Here is a 23,985-nt window from a genome sequence, read left to right as displayed (position 1 = left end):
GGGGGGGGGCATAGGGATACAGCGCTTACAGTGTTTCTCGCTGCTTCAAGTCTGAACCGTATCCATTTACTGCTCTTTAGCTCAAGGTATTACTTTGTATACTGTGTCGGAAAACTAGTTTCCTGTTTTTTAGACCGTTTCACCCTGTAGCCGGAAAGTTACTAGCGTGATCAAAAACGTCCCTACAATATATAGTCTACCTGCGGTAGAAATGAGTACGTGAAAATCAGACAAATAGCCTAATATGTTTTAGGCGTTTATATTTATATTTTATTCTACGTTATCAAGCAGTCACAAGGACAAACAGTCCTACTCCATGCCTACTGTCTTGGACTGTTCCTGTCCGGTTGCGCATCATGTTATCCACATTGCAAAGCCCTTTCACATTAACGGCCTGGGGCTGTTTGCGCACGGTGCCTCGACAGATAGAAATTTCCACCTAGGTATATTGGAAGAAATAACATTACATTAGGCATATCTGGTAATGCAACCTAAACAAATGTTGCTCAAGATGAGAACATTCTAAAGCACTAGCGAATCAGCAGGACTAATTTGTGCAAAGCAAATAGCTGGAACTTTAAGCGAGTGACAACGATTTAAGTTTAAGGAGCGCTCACAGCTTAGGACGCGCTTAAGTTAAAAGTTAACTTTTAAAATATATACAACCTTACATTGTCTCTTTCAAAGCATTGCAATGATCTAATATATATTCTATAATTAGACTACAAAGTAGGAGGTCTGTCCTAAAAATGAATATCTTGAGTACGGGACTCACTATTAGCGCAATATTTACACCCAGTACAGTGATAATTTAGTTTTAGATAACAATACAATAGTAAAACCTGTTTTGTTGTCGTATATACATTTCTTAATTACATCCACGAGGATACGACCATCTGCAAGAAAGAAAATACTATTCAGAAGCCTGAAGAACCTAAAGCCTACGAAGGATAACTCTTTTCCGGGAAGCCTATAGAAAACCATTTGAGTCTAAGATTTTGACGGATCAGAGTAATTAACTGCAAACCACAGACATTTTATAGGCATGTAAATCGGTGTTTCGGTAGGAATCTGGAATTTTAAAGATCACTGATTAAATGATCTAGTGTTGACTTGATAATGGGTGGGTAATTGGTTTAATAATACCTTTCGTTGTTATTCATTTAGTTTTATTTTGACGTTTACGTAAAATCAGTAATTGCAAAACGATTTCAAAACATACGCGAATATTCCGGAGACGGCGGTTCATTTGGTCCTGTGAATTTATTTTACTTGCCTAATAATTAAAATCTAGTTATTAACATATTAACTTGTGCGTAAATGTGATTTTAACAAAAACATATTTTGTTTTTATGAGATGTAAAACTACATACAAATAAATGTGGAAAAAAATGCTTCCCAACGAACTCATATTACTTTGCGCGGTGAACGTAGCAGTATGCAATTTGCACCAAAACAGGCTAAATTATATTGCATCGAATCGCTGAATTTATTCTAAAATGTATTGCATCATTAAATCTAGAACTCACCAAAAGTAAACGATGGTAGTCAATCATATGAAAATTAATATAGTAGGCCTATATTTTCTGTTTAATAATTTGTTAAAACCTCAGGAGTACCTCCCGAGTACTAACAGGTGTTCCTCTTCAGTCTATGTTTTGTATTTACGCGAGTCAGATGGGTCAGCATCCTTCGGGGCATAACTAAGCGAGGCGGGAAGTACAAATTACGCACCGTTTTGCAATGCCATAAATCGCCTGTGTGTTGTAGTACAGCAACTGTGGGTGTCGTACCAATCACACGAGAAAGCCCGGGATAATGATGCCAGCTCTTATGTTGTAGATCTCACAGCAGATTTCAGCTGCAGCCGAGTAATAATCTGCTTGTTTCTCGTTTTTTCCCCCCGTGTTTAACGCTCGTCTTTGCAGCACTCTTTGGCTAACAGCTGCACGATGGTTCACACTCTATGAAATGTGACTTTTTAATTCCAGCCTGAGTTTACGGCTTAGCATTCTCCAAGCCCGCGGTCGTCTCCAGCAGGTCGCAGAAATGAGAGTCTATTTTTCGTCTTAACCCAAATCGCGGACCGATAGTGCTTAGCTATACTCTACATATTACAGGGTCCCCTTCCAATTTAAGCATCAATTCCATCGCAATCTTACAAGATAAGGGAAATATAGAAGGTAAAATGTTGGGAATGAAAAAAAAAATGCCTGGCACTAGCCTGCCCAATGTGGTCTCCTGCCTCTCTTTTCTCTGCACACCATCCTCGCCACAGTATAATTACATTGAAGATGACCATATTGTTTCTATAGCAGATACGGTCAGATAAAGAACAATTAACATAACTTGAATTTTGGAGTTTTACCACAGTACCCATGGGAAGCAGTTAAGCACCAAAAACACATTATTCTTCCCTGGAATCTGAACCTGGAACCACTGTTACTGTGGTACCTATTGTACTAACAGTAAAAGGTCTGTGAGTCAAAAAAGTCTGGCATCAGCTGGACCTCGAGGTTCTGCTCAGTGCTGCCTAATTTGGTAACCAGATGCTGTAGGAGGTGGAGGACCATACATTTAAAGGTAATATCCTCTGATGAAATATCAGAAGGGACCTCTAAGTGCAGAGGCGTCGGAGGGACACGGATACCCTAGCTGGTAGAATCAGGGGGCCCAGCCCTATATAGGGGCTGTAGGTGACATTTTCTAGTTATTTTCAAGTCAGTGTTTTAGTCTGCTATGAAAGAATATACCACATACTAATAGAGGGTCACATCAAGGGGACCAAACATTTAATCATTATGCATTGAAATGGTTCTAACTATACAAGACAGTCAAGGTGCATTTTTTTTTGTCTAGTCAGCAAATTATTTATAATTTGAGATGGCCATCCCAACATTAAATCAGGGCAACGAGGCAAATAAAACATCATGCAGGCATATTTCATGATGTATTTAATCTTAGGGAATGCGGACCAGGGCAGCGTGGGACGAGCCGGTGGGGATCGGAGGTGCTCCAACGAGCCGCGTTAAAGCAGTCCTGAGGCAACACGCTGAAAACCCTACAACAGGCAGGACAGAGCGAGTGATGAGGGCAAGACAAACACACAAAGAGGTAAATAAATAACTGTGTGTGAGCCACTGCTGGTTTTTTATACTGCAGTATGAAGTAATAATTTGGAGAGTCTGCAAAACAGTCGACTGAAGGTGATATAATTTCTCTGCAGTAGAATGCCTGAAAAGAGAGTTATAGGTATCTGAACGAGTGTGCACACATATCCTTGAAGAGTGGGTATGATTTACTGGCTGAGACAGATTGAAAGAGTTGGTCAGATGATGACTGAGTCACACGTCATTGGCGAGTTGTTTGAACCCCGTCAGCTTGGGGTTAGCTGTAGGTTGAAGGTCAGCAGGGTGACCCTGGTGGCAGACACAGCAACACAGGGAGTGGTGCTGCTGAGATGGGCAATTATGTCCTGAAAAGGGTCACGGAACGGTGGTAGGGCTTCCCCTATTCGTGTCTCCTCAGGAGAGTCCCATGAGTAACTGACGCGACAACAGAGACCAAAAGACTGAGCTACACCTAATTGCTGCCTCCGCTGAAGCGTAAGAGCGATCGAGAAGAGAACCTCTAATTTCCCATGAATGATGTCCCTGTGCAGGCCGGACTGCACTCAAAGTAGTAGTTTCCCCTCTCCGAGGACTTGTGGTCCCACTAATACAGCGGGCTGTGGAATTCTGACAAATAGCACTGGATGGTTCTCAAAACAGTCACCCGGTTCACGTTGACGTTCCCAATTTATAATGGAAAGTGCAAAACTAGCACATCTATTGAAAAAATTATAGGCCCTTAAGCAACGGGGACAAATGCAAAGAGGCTTTTGACTAGAAGTTTTAATTAAGATTATCTACATTCACCAGGCATTCAGAAACAGCATGTTTAATGATAAAACATTACTGTTATGTTTGACCAGTACATCGAATACATCATTAAAGTAATATTTAATGTGGCTTAATAGTTCATATAATTGTTCATTGGTAAGCTTGTATCTTGGAAGCATTAGAGATAAATTTTTCAAGGTGAACACCGCTAGCTGATGGACAGCAAGTGTTCAAAAACGGACTAAGGCTTTTTGTCTCAAATTCCTTGGCTTTAGTGGAACATGCAATTTTTGTTTAGTAATTGTATTTATTGGCCTTGCAGTTACTGGCATCCGCACCTAGAAAATATTTATTCGGCTTTATTTTCACTGTTTAAGTTACCGAATGCTTTCATTTAAACGTTTCCTACGTGTTTTCAAATGTGGCACGTTCTGGGGGTTGTAAAGTGCACTTACATGGAATGAAAATGCCATTAATCATTCGGTATTTATTTAATTTGAATCACTTCAGGACGATTCTCGTTCACCCCTGCACCACGTCGCTCCTTTAGGGAGGAGTTCCCTTCACAATAATCGGAACCAAAATAAAGCTGTCTGACCTCCCTGCTCTGTAGTTTTCTTGCACCTCTGAGCTGCAGCTGGTTCTGTTTAAATATTTTGGAATGAGGAAGAGTTCAGTCCCATATTTCTGATATTTAGATTATTTTTTATATTATTCTGATATTAATGATAGAAACCCCAAGAGATTCCTGGCAGGGACATTGGCCAAACACATATCCTGCGGAGTTAATTAGGACCAGGAAACTACAGGTTAATGAAAATTACAAAATAATAATAATAGTAAAAATAAGTCACGTCAAATCTGAGACATGCTTAAAGCGTTTTACAAATGGGCTTCTGCACCATCTGAGAAGCCGCTGCATTCAGAAAGTACGATAGACTGGGGAGTGTAGAAATGAGTAATAAGAGGGAAGGGAGACACTGGCAGAGCAGCACCTCAGCGCACTTGTCTTTAGTTACTTGACGAATGATCCCCGACTGACGGAACTGTGTGTATATTTAGATGAACCTGAATCGTTCAGAAACGCTGCCATTGTTCAGATATTAAAGTCTAAATGTTTTCGTGATTCATTTCCCACATTCTAGGGCTAAGCTGGTATCTTTCATCGCACAGATTTTAGAAATAAAGCTAAATTAGTTTCATGTACCGAGGAACAACAGCTTCTTTTAACACCATCACCCCATGCATAAATATTGTAGCGTTTTTACTTTAAAATGGGTTTTAAAAAAACAACACATGTGACTTGTTCAGAGTTGTCTCACTCATATGTATTACGTCCAGGCCATACAAGGTGAAGCCTTGTTTAACCGAAAGGAATGTGTACAGTATTTGGCATTAGCATACACAGAAAAAAACAAGGCATGTAATGTTGTTATTAACTTAGTCATTGAGGAAAAGGAGTTTCATAAACACTCGCATAAAACCCAATGGAAAGAGTCCCGGGGATGGGCTGGATCTGCAGACTGCCTGCTGCTGTGTGAGAGGGGTGATCTGGAAGCCAACATCAGCTTGGTAACATCTGCTGCCGCTCGCCACACAGTGCGGCCTTTAATGTGCTTCCAGAGTGAGCTACCGGGGGAGCTCTCCACCTCGCACGTAGCTGATAGACCACGCCGGGACGACTCACAGAATCCGCATCGCCCTCCACGTCCGATTCGTTTTTACTTATTTGTTTTTATCCATATCTGGCCTTCTCATTGGCCAGAGCCAGCCGCCGGATGTTGGCCACGCAGCCGGCCGCCGCTTCCTGGAGGAGCTCGTCTGTGGATCCCATCATGCCCAGGAGCAGCTGGTCAAGACAAGGGGACAAGACAGGTTTACTTATGACTGGCTGCATGAAATGGTGGAGGCTGCGAATTTCATCCATAAAAGTAGAGCGTTTACAGGGAGTGGAGCGCGACGCTGCTGCGTGATGAATAACCGAAGCAGCTGACGGGTGGAAGCGGGTCGTAGCGTCCCAAACTACAAGCATAGGCGCCTGTGTGTCACAGACTTGAACTTTAAAAGGCGTGATTAAGGGCTGGCAGCAGCTGCGAACATGTGCTTCTGAAAGTTTGTTCAGATGAAAGCGCTCGTCTCACAAGCGGCGCAGGCATCTCAAAGCCAAACACGAAGAGCGCGGCCCCGCGGCTCAAAGGTCAGATCATATCCCGCCCTTAATGGCTCACATAATAAACGCTGTTTAATCCGCTTCCAGGACATGATTCCTTTCTCTCCAAAAATCTACTGGAAGAGGGAAAAAACACTTTTACTCTTTTTAAAAAATTTCGTATATTGCTATGTAGTGTTAATCTAAGAAATAATTTTTTTGGGGATGTGGAAAATTCATTGTTGTATACACATCAAAAAGAGACAAAAGGATTTTGGGTAAACTGTGGTTTGTATGGGAAACAAACACACTTTAGATGGAAAAAAAAATTGGCACTGCTAGATTTTAAATCTGTTCATTGTGTTTGTGTTACTAGAGTGTCACAGTGCCCTGAAACGCAGCTCTGAGACACCCAACGTGCCCTCGTCACTCCCGCTGCACTCCTCCTTGGGAGTGAGATTGCACTCCTCAGGAAGTGCATGTCTTTCCCTGGCCTAGATGTCTAGACGGGGAGAAAATGAACTTTGTCTCGTTTCATCCACAAAATTTTGACAAAATGTAAGAGTGAAAAACTGCATGTTAAAAAATTAGAACAGAAGCAGATCTTGATGGCCGAAAACCATAAGGGCAATGACAGGTATGTGAAATAGAACTGGCCATCTGGGATAAAAATGCTCATATTTTCTTATATTTCTTGGTATATTAAATGACATTGGTAAGATGTTTTAAATTAAATGTGTGCAATGTGATATTTTTATGTGACTGTTCACCGTGTAATGTCTATATGCACAAGTTTGAACCCTCTGCCTTTCACATGTTACATGCAAACTTAGAAGAGTCTTCGACATATTTATGCTGTTAGCAGAGTGCCAGGGTGGAGAGAAGGAGAGGAAATATTCCCAGAATTTTCTTCTGAAAGATAAATATGGAAAGCAAAACAGATGAGAGATGGAGCTTCTATCTGTAAGGACAGACTCTTTGGTTAATTGATACCATTAAAATGTTACACTATTCAGTCTAGTTTAATTAATTTTTTATTTTATTTTTAATCTGGGAAAACTGCATAAGAGGTCTTGCCTTCCCCTAATATCTCATTTGTAAGTGCATTTTGTGGAGGTTGTCACAGGCTGCTTGCTTCAGAAATAGCATCAAAAACACCACAGAAAAGCAAACTAATATTCAGCAGGCAGAGAAAACGGACGGCCGACTCGGACAAGTCCCTTTTGTGAAGGCAGAGGACGCGTGGTAGGTGCCAGAAGCAGCCCTTTGCCAGCCCCATTGCGTGTTATTCAGACTTGGCCAAATACCGACTTCTGAAGCGGCCAGTTACTGCAGAGATAAGGCTGTCTCTCTTCCTCCACCCCCCCAGCTGGGATTTTAGAAAACCATAATGCCCCGCTTGTTAGATATTCTAAAAACCTGGAAACACGATAACTGGACTGTCGTTTGAGAAATGAACCCGAGGCAGTGGACCAACCGGCTCCTGCATCCTGCAGGGGGCACTCTAGGACGCCACCCATCCCCCACATCTCTGTTTCTTGCACATATAGGTGTTGCAGTGTTCAGTGTAGGTTTAGCTCCTTCCTGAGGACCTGAGGAATGCCCTACTCCCTCCCACCTGACAGCATAACAGAGTGGTCTGAGATGTTCACCTTCCCCTCCATGGGAGAACTGCATTGACTCACAGAGTTGGCTGAGCAGAGGGCTCTGTAAGGAGGAAGTGGCTGAGGGAGGTCAAGGCAAATAGAATTTAGGCTTCCTGTACAGCTAGCAAGATTTTTTCCTTAAAAGAAATAGTAAGCTAGTAAGCTTCCAATCCAGTGGGAAGGTTTATAGTTTATTTTGCAGCATGCCTAAACTTCAACCCCATCCTGTGCCCCATCTTTTTCAACTTGAAATTTTAAATTCACCTATAAAAAACAGGCCTCAAATCAATTAAAGAAAGAATACAATAGTACAAAGTAGAGATGAAATGGTATGAAAATGCAATATCACGATTATACTGAGCAAAATTATCAGTTATCAGTATTATCACGGTAATATTACATTCTGTTTCAAGAATAAATATACAATCATACATGGAATTCATTCTCAGCAAATGGGCTTTTAACTAGCTCTAAGGCTGAGGCAAAAAAAGTGCCATCTTCACTACACCACTGACATATAGTGCTCTTACAAGAGGAGGTAACACTGGAAGCTCCAGCCTACATTATTCAGAAAGTATTACAAAGTTAGACAGACAAACCATGACATTAACCCCCATTCTGAAGTTCAAGCATCATGCATTGAGCTTAACTTACCTGGCATTTGCCGTGAAGTAGTGGGTGGTGTGCACAAAGATTAAGAACCAAAATATGACTACTTCAGACTTAGTACTCCTAAAAGACTGGAAGATCCCCAGAGTGCTGTAACTGCCTTCCATAATGTTTGTACTGACACCAAACAAACCCACGTTGCATGTTGTGCCTGGGAGAATGCTGCTACCTTTGGTTGACGCTGGACAAACTGTTTAAAGCTCAGTAATCAATTAAATCAATTCATTAGTAAAACAAAAACATATTACAAGTCGTGTGAAGCTGTCTCACGTGCCAGAGGTGGCCCATGGGCTGGTAGTTTTGGACCCCTGTTCTTGACTATGGGGGTCTGATTGGATAAAGAGTTACTGAGAATCATGGGATGGATGGAGGGATGGATGACAATAAAACATGACCAAAGTTCCTTTGTTGTCTTTCTTCCATGCTGACCTTTGACATCAACTGTGCTTCGGTACCTGGAAAGCTTGATCCCTATTGAGATGCAAACTGCATTGTAGACACAATGATCCAAGGGACGCATCTCTACCGATACTGTGGGAGGACCGTGTGTGTCTGCGCGGGCAGGGAGTTTGGGGCTGATTTGGTCCCTGCCAATGCTGAAACCAAACCTATGCCCTTGCTCTGATCTAATGCTGTGTTCCATTTGAACTAGGAACTTGGAAATTCTGAGTTCCTAGTCTCTGGAAATCCCCGGAGTGGAAATCCAACTCAGAAATGTGTTGTTGTTAACTGTCATTGCTAACGATGGATAATAATGAGCCTGGCTAGAACTGGGGCCTGTTCCAGAAAGCAGGATTCTTGCTTAGCCAGATAACCTGTTGGATTTAAATTAGTCTAGGCTAAATGTAAATGAATGAAGATTGAAACCGTAATGCTACCTGCGCTGGTCCTGTGTTTCCATGTCACCTAGCTGGACTTTATAAAGTAGAGCATCATGAACTAGGGCTCCAATTAAAAGGCCTGGCTTGAGATTTGTATATTCACTGCTCAAAGTCACAACAAACAGATTCCTCACAAATGGCAGAACAGTGGAACTGTGGTACAAAAGCAGTGTCATCTGCTCTCCACCTTGTACCACACATAGTGTGACTGAGGGGAAGCTTAGAAATACTCTTTTACATAGCCGAAAAGTTCTGTTCTTCCCACAATTGCAATAATGGCCATAAATCGTGGACCGAAAGTAATGGCCGACATTGTGGGGAGTTGAGCAGGGGCACATAGAGCGGCTGGCAGTGGTTTACGGGCCGCACTGCACGTGCGCCTCGACTTGGTAGCAGCTTATCTCTGTTTTTGTTTCTTTCTGTTTTACATACGTACAGCTGAAAACAAGTGGCAGATCCTGTTGTGTTTAGTGAGCCCCATTTTCCTCACAAAGACCCCTTTATGAAAGACACTGTCAGAAAGAAAAGCAGCCTGAAGCTGTCGATAGGGATTTATGAAGTGAGCAAACAGCCTCCGACCCTCTGGTCATAATGTGTGGCGTGGAGCAGAGGGTGTTGATTTTGAATGGTGAACAAAATAAAGTACATCGTTATAAAGCTGTGAGATGCCAAGCATATATGTCAAACCAAACTGGAGGGCAATTCATCTCGGCACTCTATCACAGTCTGACCATCCGCTCCCTGCTGGGAATGCATTCACAGGGCATCAGATAGAGTTCAGCTCAAAAACGATGGACACACATGAGTATAAGCACACTGACAAAAGGCATACGCATAATACAACAAAACCACCGCGCACAAAACAATCTAGGAAATACACAAAATGCATTTTGATTATATGAATAGCTGAATGAAGTGCATTTCACTGTATTATGAAACATTTGTTTGAATAAATGAAAGCAGCAGATTTCAACAATGGAAGTGATTTTAATTGTTTCTATTGTCCAGACACTCGGTGAAACAAAGTAACTATAGGCTTATAATATTTCAAGGACTGAATTGCCGATAAAATAAAAGCATCAAGAGGGTCCAGTAATGCATTTTCCAGTGTAAAATGCTTTCTTTTCAATGCTTAATTTCCTCCCCTAAGCTTAGGGAACTGAGTTATACACCATTAAGAATACTGGGGAGGAAAGTTACTTTTGAGCGGAATACTGAGTGAGAAATATACGCTCAGTGAAATCATAGGAAATCATTATACAAGCTTGTGGGTGAGCGTGTTTTGAGAACTTTGCGAGAACCAAAAAAATAGAGGGGGTTTTGAAATACTGTTGCAATAATACCAGAAGGCATTCTTGAATTTTACACTCAAACATAAATTTGGCCAAGTGACAGACGGAGAGCCAGCATTGCTTTTTGATAAACGTGTCGAGTGGTCTCCGTAGCCGCAGGAAATGATGTTTTAGCACCCCGTGCACTGAACCAGACCATATATCACATGCACTATGTGCCAGGATATATGCATTCTCCACTCCTAAAGCGGTTAGGATCTCTAATCAGAATCCCTCCTCAGAGTCATAAAGGTGATAGGGGCTTTTCTCACAAGCCAATTAAAATCCCAAAATACTTTATGGAACATGTTGAATCTGTGCTAGTACATTAATAACACTAAATTATATTCACTCCTCCTCTCTAATTAACAAATAAATGTTGCTTTGTAAAATAAAAAAAAAAATAAATGCATTTTTTAAAAATCTGTCGCATTTTTTTTTTCTGCGGTTAGTAAAAAAAAAACACTAAGGCGGCTTTTTCTAGCTGGACAGGACGCCTGCGGAATGCCGAGGGTTCGTTTCAGCGAGCAATTCTGGGCAGGGCTGAACCACATACAGCAGATCAGGCTAAAGTGCACCATTAAGTGAACATGGGGAAAGAGTATCTGGCTGCAAAGGCAGAACCGCTTTATAATTTACAGCACAGACACTTGGGGGGGGGGGGCTTCATGTGAAGCTGCATAGTACACACACAAATGTCCACGTACAGAAACTTTCCCTCTATGCTTCTCTTTCTCAGACATGGTGCCAACTGCAGCACTAACTGATAATTAGATTTTGGGAATCTCAACATACTTTAAGGCCCTTAACATCCTTTACGACATTTGAAAGCATCCATACACCTACCCAACCATTATATCGGTTATAGTTCCATTGCCTAGACCCCCCACACCACACAGGAATCAGTTGTCTTCTCTTCTCTTCAATAACAAACACATGTTGGGGTCTGCTTCTAATACAGACATAAACCTCCTTCATTACATTACATAAATCATTGGTATGACGTTTAAAACCATTACTGACTGAGGCCAGGTTACCAGCTGGTGCTTTTATTTTATTTTATTGCTCACTCAATAGATGCAGACGTTGTGTTTTAATAGCAGTGCGTTATGCTAGGTGTGATACACTCGTTAAAATATTACTCATTTGCCTAACAGATGCTCAGAGCAGACTTTAGTGGCTAACAGTATTTACTGCATTTTTCACTTACAATTTGCAGGTGGCATGTGTCACGCAGGAGTTCAAGCAATTTGCCTTTCTCAGGGGGTGCAAGAGCTGAGCCTTGTTGTGATTTACACCTGCAAGCACAGGTCATAAACCGAATTCCTGACCCACCCCAAACTCGCTCCCCTACACGGCGTCATGCTGTCAGCACTGTCCCGAGTTAATGCACCCTGTCAAAAGCATTTTTAGCACTTCTTAAACAAAACATCCTTTCGGTACCATGACGCCCCTGTCCTTTCACGCCGACCCACCGTGCCCCGGCGCCATTGTGTGTGACAGTGTGGGCAGACGGCTCTTTCCCATGTTCCAGCGCAACTCGTGGCAACAGTTTCCCGAGATACAGACTGCAGAATGGCGTTGCAATGGCATCTTCAGTCGGAGAAGTGGTACTTCACACGCTGAAATGTTTACTTTCCTGGATTCCCATGGCTGCTAGAAAACGAGGCCGTGCTTCCGTGAAGAATAATGCCGGCCTTGTTCAGCTTTAATGATCAAAGGCTCTGAGAATAGCTATAAGTATTATTAGCAGTGGTTTTTTTTTATTGCACGTAATGAAAACCGCATATATACAAACCGAGATGCGTTTAGATTTTTAGTGCTAAGTTTGTGCCTTTTTTGTGCGGTACATCGAATACCGATTTATGCACAGATGAATAAAGGGGATGATGGAAATCACGAGGAAACCCCGAATCAGACTTTGGAGACGTGGCTCAGCACGTAGCCCCATCCCTTGCAGCCCCCGTACGGTCCGTACCTTGACCACTCCATTCTCGTGCATGGTGATGCAGTTGTCCGGATCCTTGGAGAGTTGGAACAGGGCCTGGGCCGTGGCCCGATGAACCGAGGCATTGTCGGACCTCAGGTAACGCACCAGGGGTGCCACAGCTCCCGCCTCCCCGAACGACACTCGGTTGGCCCCCCACGCACAGCAGTGGGCGATGGCCTCTGCCAGGTAACGACGGAGTAGGTTATCCTCCTGCCGGAGGAAACACTGCGGTTACAGTATGGAGGCAGGGTCCTGTAGGTGATGGCGCTAGGTTTGTGGCTTTGGCTGCTCGCTCACCATATCTGTCAGTCTCGCCAGCAAGGCCACGACCCCATGGTCCGTGATCACTGCCAGATTCTCCTCGTCCTTGGCGATTTCAGCGATGGCAGCGCAGACGCCTGCCAGCACGTCCTTGCTTGTCGATCTCAATAGATGAACGATCAACTCCAGCCCGCCGACGAAGGAGCGCACCATCTCCCCGGCATCCTGCAGCAAGAGGGCAGTCACTCCGACCACTGAGAGCTAAACAGCGACACATTCACCTCAGCAACCAACACTAACAAAGCAAAAGTGGGGTGCATATGATCAATTGAAAGCGCAGGGATATTATCTACTTAGAAACAATAATGATTATTTTATGGGACCATTTTTAGGTACTTGTTCATGTTTGTTGATGCAAAGATATTGAAAGGTACAATGACTCTATGGTTACTTGTCCAGCACCAATTTCTTTCCTGAACACTTTTTGTGTATAAAGCTGCACTTTGTTGAGTTTGGCTCCAACTGATGGTGCTCTAGGTGTAATGGAGTGTATTTATATCCACTGTGTACTTTGGGCCCAAATTATCAACTTTTTTTTCTACCAGGAGAAAAATCCTATTGTTTATACAGAAAAAAGTAAAAGCTGAAGATGTTCTGCTTTTTTTTTTTTTAAATAATTGACACATGCCTTTAAATGTGCACTCTTGTTGCTCAAAAAAGGACCATTTTTGGCCAGTTTTCTCTTGACAAATCAGGCGCTTATTGTAGCTAGATGTTCATACGTCTGTCATAAGCTCATCCAGATCCGTGCCTTCACAGAAATCTGCCAGAAACACACAGCTATGGGGGATATGAAGAGCAAATGGCAGGCCACGCTCAATGCTGTGGAGGAGCATCCAGGCCCGAGGCCTGACAGCACTCAGAAGCGGGGCACGGGCGGCCTCGCCCACCGCCTCAGAAGCCGTGCCAGGAGATGAGCTCTGTTAGAGAGCCGACCTCCCTGCCCCCCACCCGCCGATGCAGAGAGGAAGCGCTTCCTGAGGAATACTAATGATCAGAAGCTGACGGACGCGGCTTTCTAAAGGCACCAGCTGCGAAAGGCTATGAGCGTCTCTTTCATGACCTGGATAGTGACCAGAGATAAACCCGCCACATAATGGACCCCTGCACATGACGTCCAAAAAGAAAAACCAGAGTAAACCTGCTTTCCTATATAGCCAAGAGCACCGAAACTAAGAGGCTGAAACACATAATTCACCGTTTGGAGGTTACCCCAAAACCCCGCAGTACATAAACGGAAAGAAAAAGTCTTAAAATCGACGCTCCATCCTGTGCTGTCCATCAGAGACTCTTAATGAATGAGTCTCACAGCCATTGCTATCAGGCTGGGGGTCCATGGACATCCAAACTGTTTCTTCAAATGAAAAATGCAGTGGTTTAGCATTAGCACGGCTTCAAATGAAAAATGCAGTGGTTTAGCATTAGCACGGCTTCAAATGAAAAATGCAGTGGATTGAAAGCGCATAGCATTAGTGAGCTTCCCCTCTATTAATAAATGCCGGCGTGTTATTCGGACCTGTTTCTTTTTGACCGTAGAGAATGTATCAGAAGAGGATGCATCCAGCTGGACTTCCAGCACGACTCCCTCGTAAATCTGCCCCGTAGCTGCTAATCAGAACCATATGTGCTTTATCTAAACTACTGCACCAAGGAATATCGGATTCCTGCCCTATACAAGCGGAATGAACTGTTTAGCTCTTGTCATTGCCTCCGCTTCAGAAATCATTGCAATTGCATGTATTCTTAGAGGAGGAAAAATTGGCACGCTAAATGTCAGATAAACACTGTCAAACTCTGTTAGCTTTCAATAAGATCTTCTGCCCTCTTTTCCATGTGGTTAACATACATCATTTTAAAGTTGTTCTTTAGCCAGAAAAAATCCCTTTTCAAAGGAACACAAATCTTCATCTTGCAGCACCTGCTAGCGCAATGCCGGCTTGAAGTGTTAAATATAACACATAGACACACTCAGACATAAACCTTTATGCCAAGTGAGTTTGAAGGACTCAAAATCTAAAGAGAATATCAGGTGATATGAGAATACTGCCAGCAAGGTGAACGTTTATATTTAAAGAACAATAAATAAATTACAATACAAGCTTACCAAAGGCATCATATGATGCAGTATGATTTTTGACTCTTTAATATTCCCCAGCAGCCTGAGACTGAAAATTCAAAAGTTCTCTACCACAAGATGTTCGTAACGGTGTCCTTGCGCACTCTTAAAAAGCACACCAGTGTCCCCTAAGTACCATTTCCCAGCTCTAAAGCGATATCTGGAGAGTTCATGGCACACCGGTGCATGGGCATGGCGATCTCCAAACAGCATCCCGCCTTCACACTTCGGACGAGCACCAGGGCCGCGCCCGTGACATGGTGACCTGGATCCACGTTACCTTCGCGTTCTCAATGCAGGGACAGATTGCCCACGCCGCGCTGGCTTGCACATCTGGATTCGGATTCTTTAAAAGGGACCAGAGCAGGCGAACGCCATCCAAGCGGTCGATTACCCTGTAACACAGAGAAAGGGGAGATGCCTCAACAGGACTTTATCAAAAGGCACATCTAATCTAGTGTGTTTTCAAGCTCCAAGCGCAACACAATTAGAGGTGGGTTATGGCCTCTTTTGTTGGCTTCGGCCTGGATTTCATTTGCCGTTACCAGCACTGAAAGGCACACCAGGCCTAGCTAAAATAAGACAGCATTTAGCGTCAACTTTTAATAGTTTTTTTTCTTCATGCATCCGACTGAGGGCCTTTTACCCACCTGACGAAAGTCCACTCTAAGTTATTAAACACACACGGAGGACCCGCTGAATGTTATGCTGAGCCCTATATATGTATTGGCTCGTATATGTGTTTAAAAACCCATTAAAAGGCGAGGCAAACAGGGTGCCGCTCCCCTCATTGTCAACAGTGATTCCTTCCAAGCCAAACAGCTACAGAAGCAGATTTCTCCATATTTCATTTTGTCTGGGTGAAGTTTACTTAAGCACGGGCCATATTTCATGGCGCGCGGCCGCGGTCAACACCATAGCCGAGGATGGGGGATGTGGCCACGCCGCCACTGCGCGTCTGCTGTCTGGCATAAATAACACGTAACGTCTTTCCCATGTGCGCTCAGCCCACGCATCATGTACCAAGACCCCTGCCCTAATTGCTTAAACACGCTCTAATCAAAGTGATTCCATGACTGGGGGCGAGAGGCGTCTTCCTCGTGGTATCTGTCATGGCATCATACATAAATCAGCCTGGGGGCCCATTACGTCAGATTAAGGTCCGTGGGGCCCATTAAATCGAGCACAAAGATAGACTGAAGCACTCCGTTTAGTGCTGTTTCCGAGTATGGATATTTTCCGACAGGACAGCCGTAAGGGTGAGCCTTAAAGGCCACGTGTCTCCTTGACCAAGGTCCCTGACGTGGTGCGTGTCCCCGAAAATCAACAGATGGGTCACATTATTAAATCTCAAAATTGCCTTTGCCGTGCTGTTTCCTTGTGATTAGGATCATGTGGCGGGAATATGAATGCAGTGAGACTCGGGAATTAGGGAATGACGGATATTACGGACATCCCAGCACTGAGGAAGTTTTCAAATACCGCATGTGGAGAGTATGCAGGAGGGAAGCCTGGGGGGTTGGGTGGGGGGGCTGGTGGCTGAGGCTGACGCACCGTGTCGTCTTGTAGTAAAGCTAACCAGATGGGCGAGTCAGAGCGTCTGTTAGATACTCAAAGACCTGCCCCTTGGCTTGCGGTTCGCCTGCCCTGACCAGATGATGTTCTCTAGATGGTTTCATAATACCACTTCTCCTGTGCAAACAAACCGTCATCCATGCATGCAGGGGGTGGGGGTGGCAAATTCTGCTGTAAGAAAAATAGTCCATTTGTAAATGGTGTGAGATTGGAGGAGAACAGTAAATGCCCCAAGGGGTAATAGCAAGGGCAAAGGGGATTCCAGTCACGCCTCTGTAGCCCCAACATGCTGGTGTGTGACACCGCCCCCTGCCTGAGTCACACCACGCACTTAATTTCAGAAACAGCTCTGACCAGATCGGTCTCAGACAGGAAATAATCAAATGTGAACTATGTTAATTGCTCAGCAAACTACTGTACACAATTCTCAAAATAAGCCTTCACCACAAGATATATAAAAAAAAACACCGGTGGAAATAATGACTGTCTTTCCAAAACTAAGTGTAAATGCTACAAAAAAAAGAGCTAAAAATAGTTCCTTGAGAAAATACAAATCATTCAAATGGCTCATGAGAGAATTCTTGGAGCCAACGATATTCCCTGTGTTAATTTTTGAAAACACCCCCCCTCTCCTTTTAAAGAGAAATTTGTCTTCTATTGAAATTATGCGCACACAAAATAAATGCATGATTTTTTTTTTCCAATTCCGGGTGATTACAGCAAATATATCTGCTATGAGCACAGTGTAAATTAAAATGAGTACAGCTACTGCGGCCCAGTTTCACCCAGAGGCATTTCTGTGGCATCCCCAGGCTCTTAAGGTTACCGCTGAAGCCCTGGCAGACTCACGCCATGTTTTCCGGCTCCATGGCACATGCGCCCACGGCCCTGGTGACGTTGACCAGCAGCGGCTGGTTAGTTCCCGTCAGGAGGTTGACCAGGGGCTGGATGCCGCCGCACTTCCTGATGACGGCCCGGTTGGGGGGGTTCTGGGCACATTCTCCGAGGGCACCCACTACATTCACCAACACCTCCTCGGGCTGCTCTGTCAACAGGGCCACCAGTGTCTCCAAAGCCTTGTACTCCTGAAACCTACAGAGAAGCCATTTTTAACGTTGACACCAATGACTCTAATGATCACCCTTGGTGACATCATCCAGGTTACTCAGCTACGTGGCTTCAAAACTTTACTGTAGTTGACCTTAACAGCAGGTAAAGGGAGAAAATGCGGCATGATGGGATATACTGTGGTTTCACAAAAAGCCAACAGACCTCTGATGTTCACCCGAGTTATACGGCCGCCTTTATTCACAGTTATGGTTTCTGGCGAAAGCATCACGGGACTGTTGTTGAATGTGGCCAAGGTCATTTGGTTTTGGTCCCGTTCCACAAAGACTTCTCTTGCACATAAAACGGTAATGAATGGCGAGGCGGCCAGGCTTGCCGAATCCAGCAACTATTCATGTGCCACCAGTAATGTGTTATCTACAGAAGAGCCGCACGGTATATAAATCAAAGCCAGAGCGTGACTATAACTCGCACAGACGTGTGAATTCCTGCATGATGTAACAGCATGTTTACTATACAGTAAGCGGAGTTCCTTCCTGATGGAATGAACATGGGTTAGAACCAGAAACATTTACAGTAATGTTAATAATTTAAAAATTTATTTTCATGCACTCAGACATCCTTTTTCAATTGTTGAAATGGTCACCTGAAAAACAAAATGCAGGCTAATTACAAGACTACTATACATACAGAGGTCCAAAGTAATGGAGCCACAACCGGGGGTCGGCTTGTTAAAGTGACCTACTGTGCCACACACAGGGAACACGCGAGTCTCCTGTCCAGCAACGCGGACTCACTGAGCCTTCATGTCATGTCGGCCCCCTTGGGAAACAGCAGGAATGCTGCTGTGCTGTTAAAGCACAGCCCTGTCTACTAATTACATACAGTGGATCACGTCCTGAGGTATTTAAAAGGCAGGATGCTCATTAACTGTGACTAGATTACACAAAGACTATCAACCCTTGTCCTAATATTTGCAAAGCTCTTTTTTTTTTTGTTTAATCTCTTATGCCTACTGAAATGTGACTGTTACAGAATATAATTTTACCCCAAGGAGAAAGGTTTGGTCTTTTCATATTTTCTTTAAATCAATAAAAAAATTCTCTGAACAGAAAAAATGCTGTGCTGCTGCATTATACGTCTATAAAAACAGAATGGAAGATTTAAATAAACACCCTTATTTATAAATGTAATTATATTGTTGCCATCAATAATTCCTCATTTTAATGCATCATTAATCAAGCAAATAGTTACCATATGTTATCTGGTGTGGAGGCAGGCAGCCCATCCACATCTGAGAGCCTATATATAACGCTGCTTCCAAACACGGCTGCACACTGAACACTTATCTACCACAAGTGCTACTCAAACTGCTCATGTACTGCTGAAAAACTGCTCTTATTATTATTGAAATGAACCCACCCTGAAAACATCCCCAGAAACCTACTGCGGTTGTAGATTTTCATTTGACTGTAATGTCTTAGTTTAAACTCAACACTTTAACTTATTCAAGGAATTCTAGGAGACTCTACAACTGGACACGCTCACGAAATTTTGCTGCTTTCATCTTGTAGCTGTGTCCGGTGTTACATTTGTTCACACCCAACGAGCTGTAGTGTCCAGAAAACAAAATAGCAAATAGGAAAACATCCAATGAGGAGAAACTTTAGCAAACACTCTGTGCTCTTATCACACGGCCAAATGACTTTCTACTGTATTAATGGGGTATCAGGATTTCATGGCATCACTGCACTGTTACTTTTGAGCGACTAAAGGCACTCGGGGTAACACGGTGAACTCCTTTTAACACCTTGCCAGGCCTGCTCTTGAAAGGTGGCCCATTTTTTCTGCCTCCATGTAACTCTGGCCTGTGTGTGAAGGTCCGTTTCACCTCGAGCGGAAGGCGCTTTGACTGATTTAATATGCCTTATCTGATCCCTGAATAATGTCAACCTGATGTTTGTCCGTTCAAATGCTGTAATCTGCCTGCCAAGGCACGTCATCCTGTGCCTGTAAGATCTGGTCATTCCTTACAGAGAGTATAAAGATTCTGCCTGTTTCCCAAAGATTTATGACCTAAAGGTCATAGGGGTCACGAGCAGTGACATAGTCATTAAGTCACATACATACTTTATGAATATTCAGTAAAGCTTTACCTTGACGGCACCTTTTTAATACCTTTATAATGCATTCGTAGACCATTCAGTGCACCTTCGTAATGCATTCATAGAACATTCATAAGCAGCATGTATACCTTATCATAACATACCTTAATTACTTTAATATACACTAATAACAAAATAAATATAATTATAGGATTATAATGTTTGTTATTAAATTATATTACAGCTGTCATGTCTTGTTCATTGAAAGTATTATGAATGCAATGCTTTAAGATAACAAAATCAATAAGCAAGAAGATTCTGACTGGTATGGAGATGTGGGATCATGATTCTCTGACAGTGGTTATGTACTGTACGTGATCCGCCACGAAGAAAAGTCTCTGATGAGTGTCAGAAAGTGCAGTTCCAGTTTTCCGGAGTGCCACATTAAGAGGGAAGTGTGTGTCCGTGGCAGTGTCAACTTAGGGGGACTGGGGGGCGGGGGGGGGGGGGGGGTAATTGATCGAGTGCCGCCATTCAAGGTGGTTTCTTTTGGTCTGCTACTGTTGCAAAGTCAGCAACGTGCCTAGGGTTCCAGATCCTCAAAACACTGCGAATAAAGAATTCCATTATCGCATCAGGTTGGTAGTGCCAGTTCAAGACCTGTGGATTTTCACTTCTGCCACTTGTGCACCTTATCCCCATAATATGTAGTTCTGATAAAGACTATCAGGAAATGAAGGCTCTGGAACATAGAATGAAAGGGAGGGACATAGCATACAAAAAACACAGGGGTGGTGTGTAAGTGTCCTGAGAATACTAGAGAATTGGAAAATGAATCAATGTTCATGGAAAAATACCTATTAAAAGTAATGTTTTTTTTCTTTGCTTACACGCTTGTCTGTGTCTCTTTTCTCTGGAGGGCTGGATGAGGCACAATATGTCTAAATGAAATAATGGTTGCAGATGTTGAAGGTATCATGTATGGGGTGTAGAAGAGGCCAAAAAAACAAACTCTCTCACAGAACCTAATGGTTAGCCACTTACTAGGTTGGTGGTACAAGCCCCCCTCCCTGCCCACCCTTGCTGCCTGTCCGGGACATCTTCGGCTGGGACCACAATATCCAGTGAATTATTGCGGGGGTCCTTTAAATTATGAAGGATGTTGGCCATTGTGTGGCATGAGGTAAAAATAATTAGTGTATACTCACTCACACACATTAGGGTCTGCTGACCATGGCTCAGCAGTACCTTGAGGATATTGCTACTAGCACCCACACAGCCTGAAGAAGTGCACTGAGAGAAAATACACTGTGTGGTGAAGCAGAGAATAGATATGGACGTGCCTCTCAATCTGTCACACAAAAATGAAGATGGTGCAAGTACAGAATGGGTATTGCTACCTATGACTCTGGAAGAGAATGGTGGAAGCAGCTCAGGTTGTGCATAGACTCTGGGGGTGCCTATGAAGGTATGTCTGGCCTGTAGACGGGTTCCTGTGATTTTGCCTTTGGAAGAGCTGAGCACTATGTGAGAAAAACTGGACAGCAGTAAAGTGGTCTGTGTCTTCTCCTACAGCAAACTGAAGCTGCACATCTTCCAGGTGGAGGATAGTGAAACATCCATCCATCCATCCATCCATTTTCTCCCGCTTATCCGAGGTCGGGTCGCGGGGGCAGCAGTCTCAGCAGGGAAACCCAGACTTCCCTCTCCCCGGCCACTTCATCCAGCTCCTCTGGGGGGATCCCGAGGCGTTCCCAGGCCAGCCGAGAGACATAGTCCCTCCAGCGTGTCCTGGGTCTTCCCCGGGGCCTCCTCCCAGTGGGACATGCCCGGAACACCTCACCAGGGAGGCGCCCAGGAGGCATCCTAATCAGATGCCCGAGCCACCTCATCTGACTCCTCTCAATGCGGAGGAGCAGCGGCTCTACTCTGAGTCCCTCCCGAATGACCGAGCTCCTCACCCTATCTCTAAGGGAGAGCCCAGCCACCCTGCGGAGGAAACTCATTTCGGCCACTTGCACTCGCGATCTCGTTCTTTCGGTCACTACCCACAGCTCGTGACCATAGGTGAGGGTAGGAACGTAGATCGACTGGTAAATCGAGAGCTTCGCCTTTTGGCTCAGCTCCTTCTTCACCATGACAGACCGATGCAGCGCCCGCATCACTGCGGACGCCGCACCGATCCGCCAGTCGACCTCCCGCTCCATCGTCCCCCCACTCGTGAACAAGACCCCGAGATACTTAAACTCCTCCACTTGGGGAAGGATCCCATCCCCGACCCGGAGAGAGCATTCTACCCTTTTCCGGCTGAGGACCATGGTCTCGGATTTGGAGGTGCTGATTCTCATCCCAGCCGCTTCACATTCGGCTGCGAACTGTCCCAGCGAGAGCCGAAGGTCACGGTCTGATGAAGCCAACAGGACCACATCATCCGCAAAAAGCAGAGACCTAATCCTGAGGTCACCAAACCGGACACCCTCAACGCCCTGGCTGCGCCTAGAAATTCTGTCCATAAAAGTTATGAACAGAATCGGTGACAAAGGACAGCCCTGACGGAGTCCAACTCTCACCGGAAACAAGTCCGACTTATTGCCGCTCATGCGGACCAGACTCTGGCACCGGTCATACAGGGACCGAACAGCCCTTAAAAGGAAGCCCGGCACCCCATACTCCCGGAGCACCCCCCACAGGACTGCCCGAGGGACACGGTCGAATGCCTTCTCCAAGTCCACAAAACACATGTAGACTGGTTGGGCAAACTCCCATGAACCCTCCAGAACCCTGCGGAGAGTATAGAGCTGGTCCACTGTTCCACGGCCGGGGCGAAAACCACACTGCTCCTCCTGAATCCGAGGTTCGACAATCCGGCGGACCCTCCTCTCCAGAACCCCCGAATAGACCTTACCAGGGAGGCTGAGGAGTGTGATCCCCCTATAGTTGGAGCACACCCTCTGGTCCCCCTTCTTGAAGAGGGGGACCACCACCCCGGTCTGCCAGTCCAGAGGCACTGCCCCCGATGTCCACGCGATGCTGCAGATGCGTGTCAACCAAGACAGCCCTACAGCATCCAGAGCCTTCAGGAACTCTGGGCGGATCTCATCCACCCCCGGGGCTCGGCCACCGAGGAGCTTTTTAACCACCTCAGCGACCTCCGCCCCCGAGATAGGGGAGTCCACACCCAAGTCCCCATACTCTGCTTCCACATCGGAAGGCGTGTCGGTGGGATTGAGGAGGTCTTCGAAGTATTCCTTCCACCGACCCAAAACGTCCCGGGTTGAGGTCAGCAGCACCCCATCCCCACCATAAACAGTGTTGATGTTGCACCGCTTTCCCACCCGGAGCCGCCGGATGGTGGACCAGAATCGCCTCGAAGCCGTCCGGAAGTCGTTTTCCATGGCCTCACCAAACTCCTCCCAAACCCGAGTTTTTGCCTCAGCGACCGCCGAAGCCGCATCCCGCTTGGCCTGCCGGTACCCGTCAGCTGCCTCTGGAGTCCCACAGGCTAAATAGGCCCGATAGGACTCCTTCTTCAGCTTGACGGCATCCCTCACCACTGGTGTCCACCAGCGGGTTCGCGGATTGCCGCCGCGACAGGCACCGACTACCTTACGGCCACAGCTCCGGTCAGCCGCCTCCACAATGGAGGCACGGAACATGGCCCATTCGGACTCAATGTCCCCCGCCTCCCCCGGGACATGGGAAAAGTTCTGCCGGAGGTAGGAGTTGAAACTCCTCCTGACAGGGGATTCAGCCAGACGTTCCCAGCAGACCCTCACTATACGCTTGGGCCTGCCAGGCCTGGCCGGCTTCCTCCCCCACCAGCGGAGCCAACCCACCACCAGGTAGTGATCAGTTGACAGCTCCGCCCCTCTCTTCACCCGAGTGTCCAAGACATGCGGCCGCAAGTCCGACGACACGACTACAAAGTCGATCATCGAACTGCGGCCTAGGGTGTCCTGGTGCCAAGTGCACATATGAACACCCTTATGCCTGAACATGGTGTTCATTATGGACAATCCGTGGCGAGCACAGAAGTCCAACAACAGAACACCACTCGGGTTCAGATCGGGGGGGCCGTTCCTCCCAATCACGCCACTCCAGGTCTCACTGTCATTGCCCACGTGAGCATTGAAGTCCCCTAGCAGAACAAGAGAGTCCCCAGAAGGAATGCTCTCCAACACCCCTTCCAGAGACTCTAAAAAGGGTGGGTACTCTGAACTGCCGCTCGGCGCATAAGCGCAAACAACAGTCAG

At 45.2% G+C, this 23,985-nt stretch overlaps 1 protein-coding gene across 7 annotated transcripts in view; it reads right to left on the bottom strand.

Annotated features, from left to right (window-relative positions):
- odad2 (outer dynein arm docking complex subunit 2) overlaps nt 1-23,985 on the bottom strand; it is a 47,866-nt gene that overhangs the window by 1,012 nt on the left and 22,869 nt on the right. For 2 of the 7 annotated variants that reach the window (XM_023823708.2, XM_023823707.2), the window contains exons 16-20: nt 17,409-17,651; nt 15,265-15,379; nt 12,845-13,033; nt 12,536-12,757; nt 3,894-5,730 (exon numbers count right to left, since the gene is read on the bottom strand). In XM_023823708.2, coding sequence (XP_023679476.1) covers nt 5,617-5,730; nt 12,536-12,757; nt 12,845-13,033; nt 15,265-15,379; nt 17,409-17,651 — 883 coding nt within the window. In that variant the 3' untranslated portion in view covers nt 3,894-5,616. Of the gene's footprint in view, nt 1-3,890; nt 5,731-12,535; nt 12,758-12,844; nt 13,034-15,264; nt 15,380-16,538; nt 16,731-17,408; nt 17,652-23,985 lie in introns of those variants that run through there. The other 5 variants (XM_072713037.1, XM_023823706.2, XM_023823709.1 and 2 more) reach the window with 5 other exon arrangements.

The sequence above is a fragment of the Paramormyrops kingsleyae genome, chromosome 1 (assembly GCF_048594095.1).
Source record: "Paramormyrops kingsleyae isolate MSU_618 chromosome 1, PKINGS_0.4, whole genome shotgun sequence".
Classification (NCBI taxonomy): Eukaryota; Metazoa; Chordata; class Actinopteri; order Osteoglossiformes; family Mormyridae; genus Paramormyrops; species Paramormyrops kingsleyae.
This window is presented reverse-complemented; position numbering and strand designations above follow the sequence as displayed.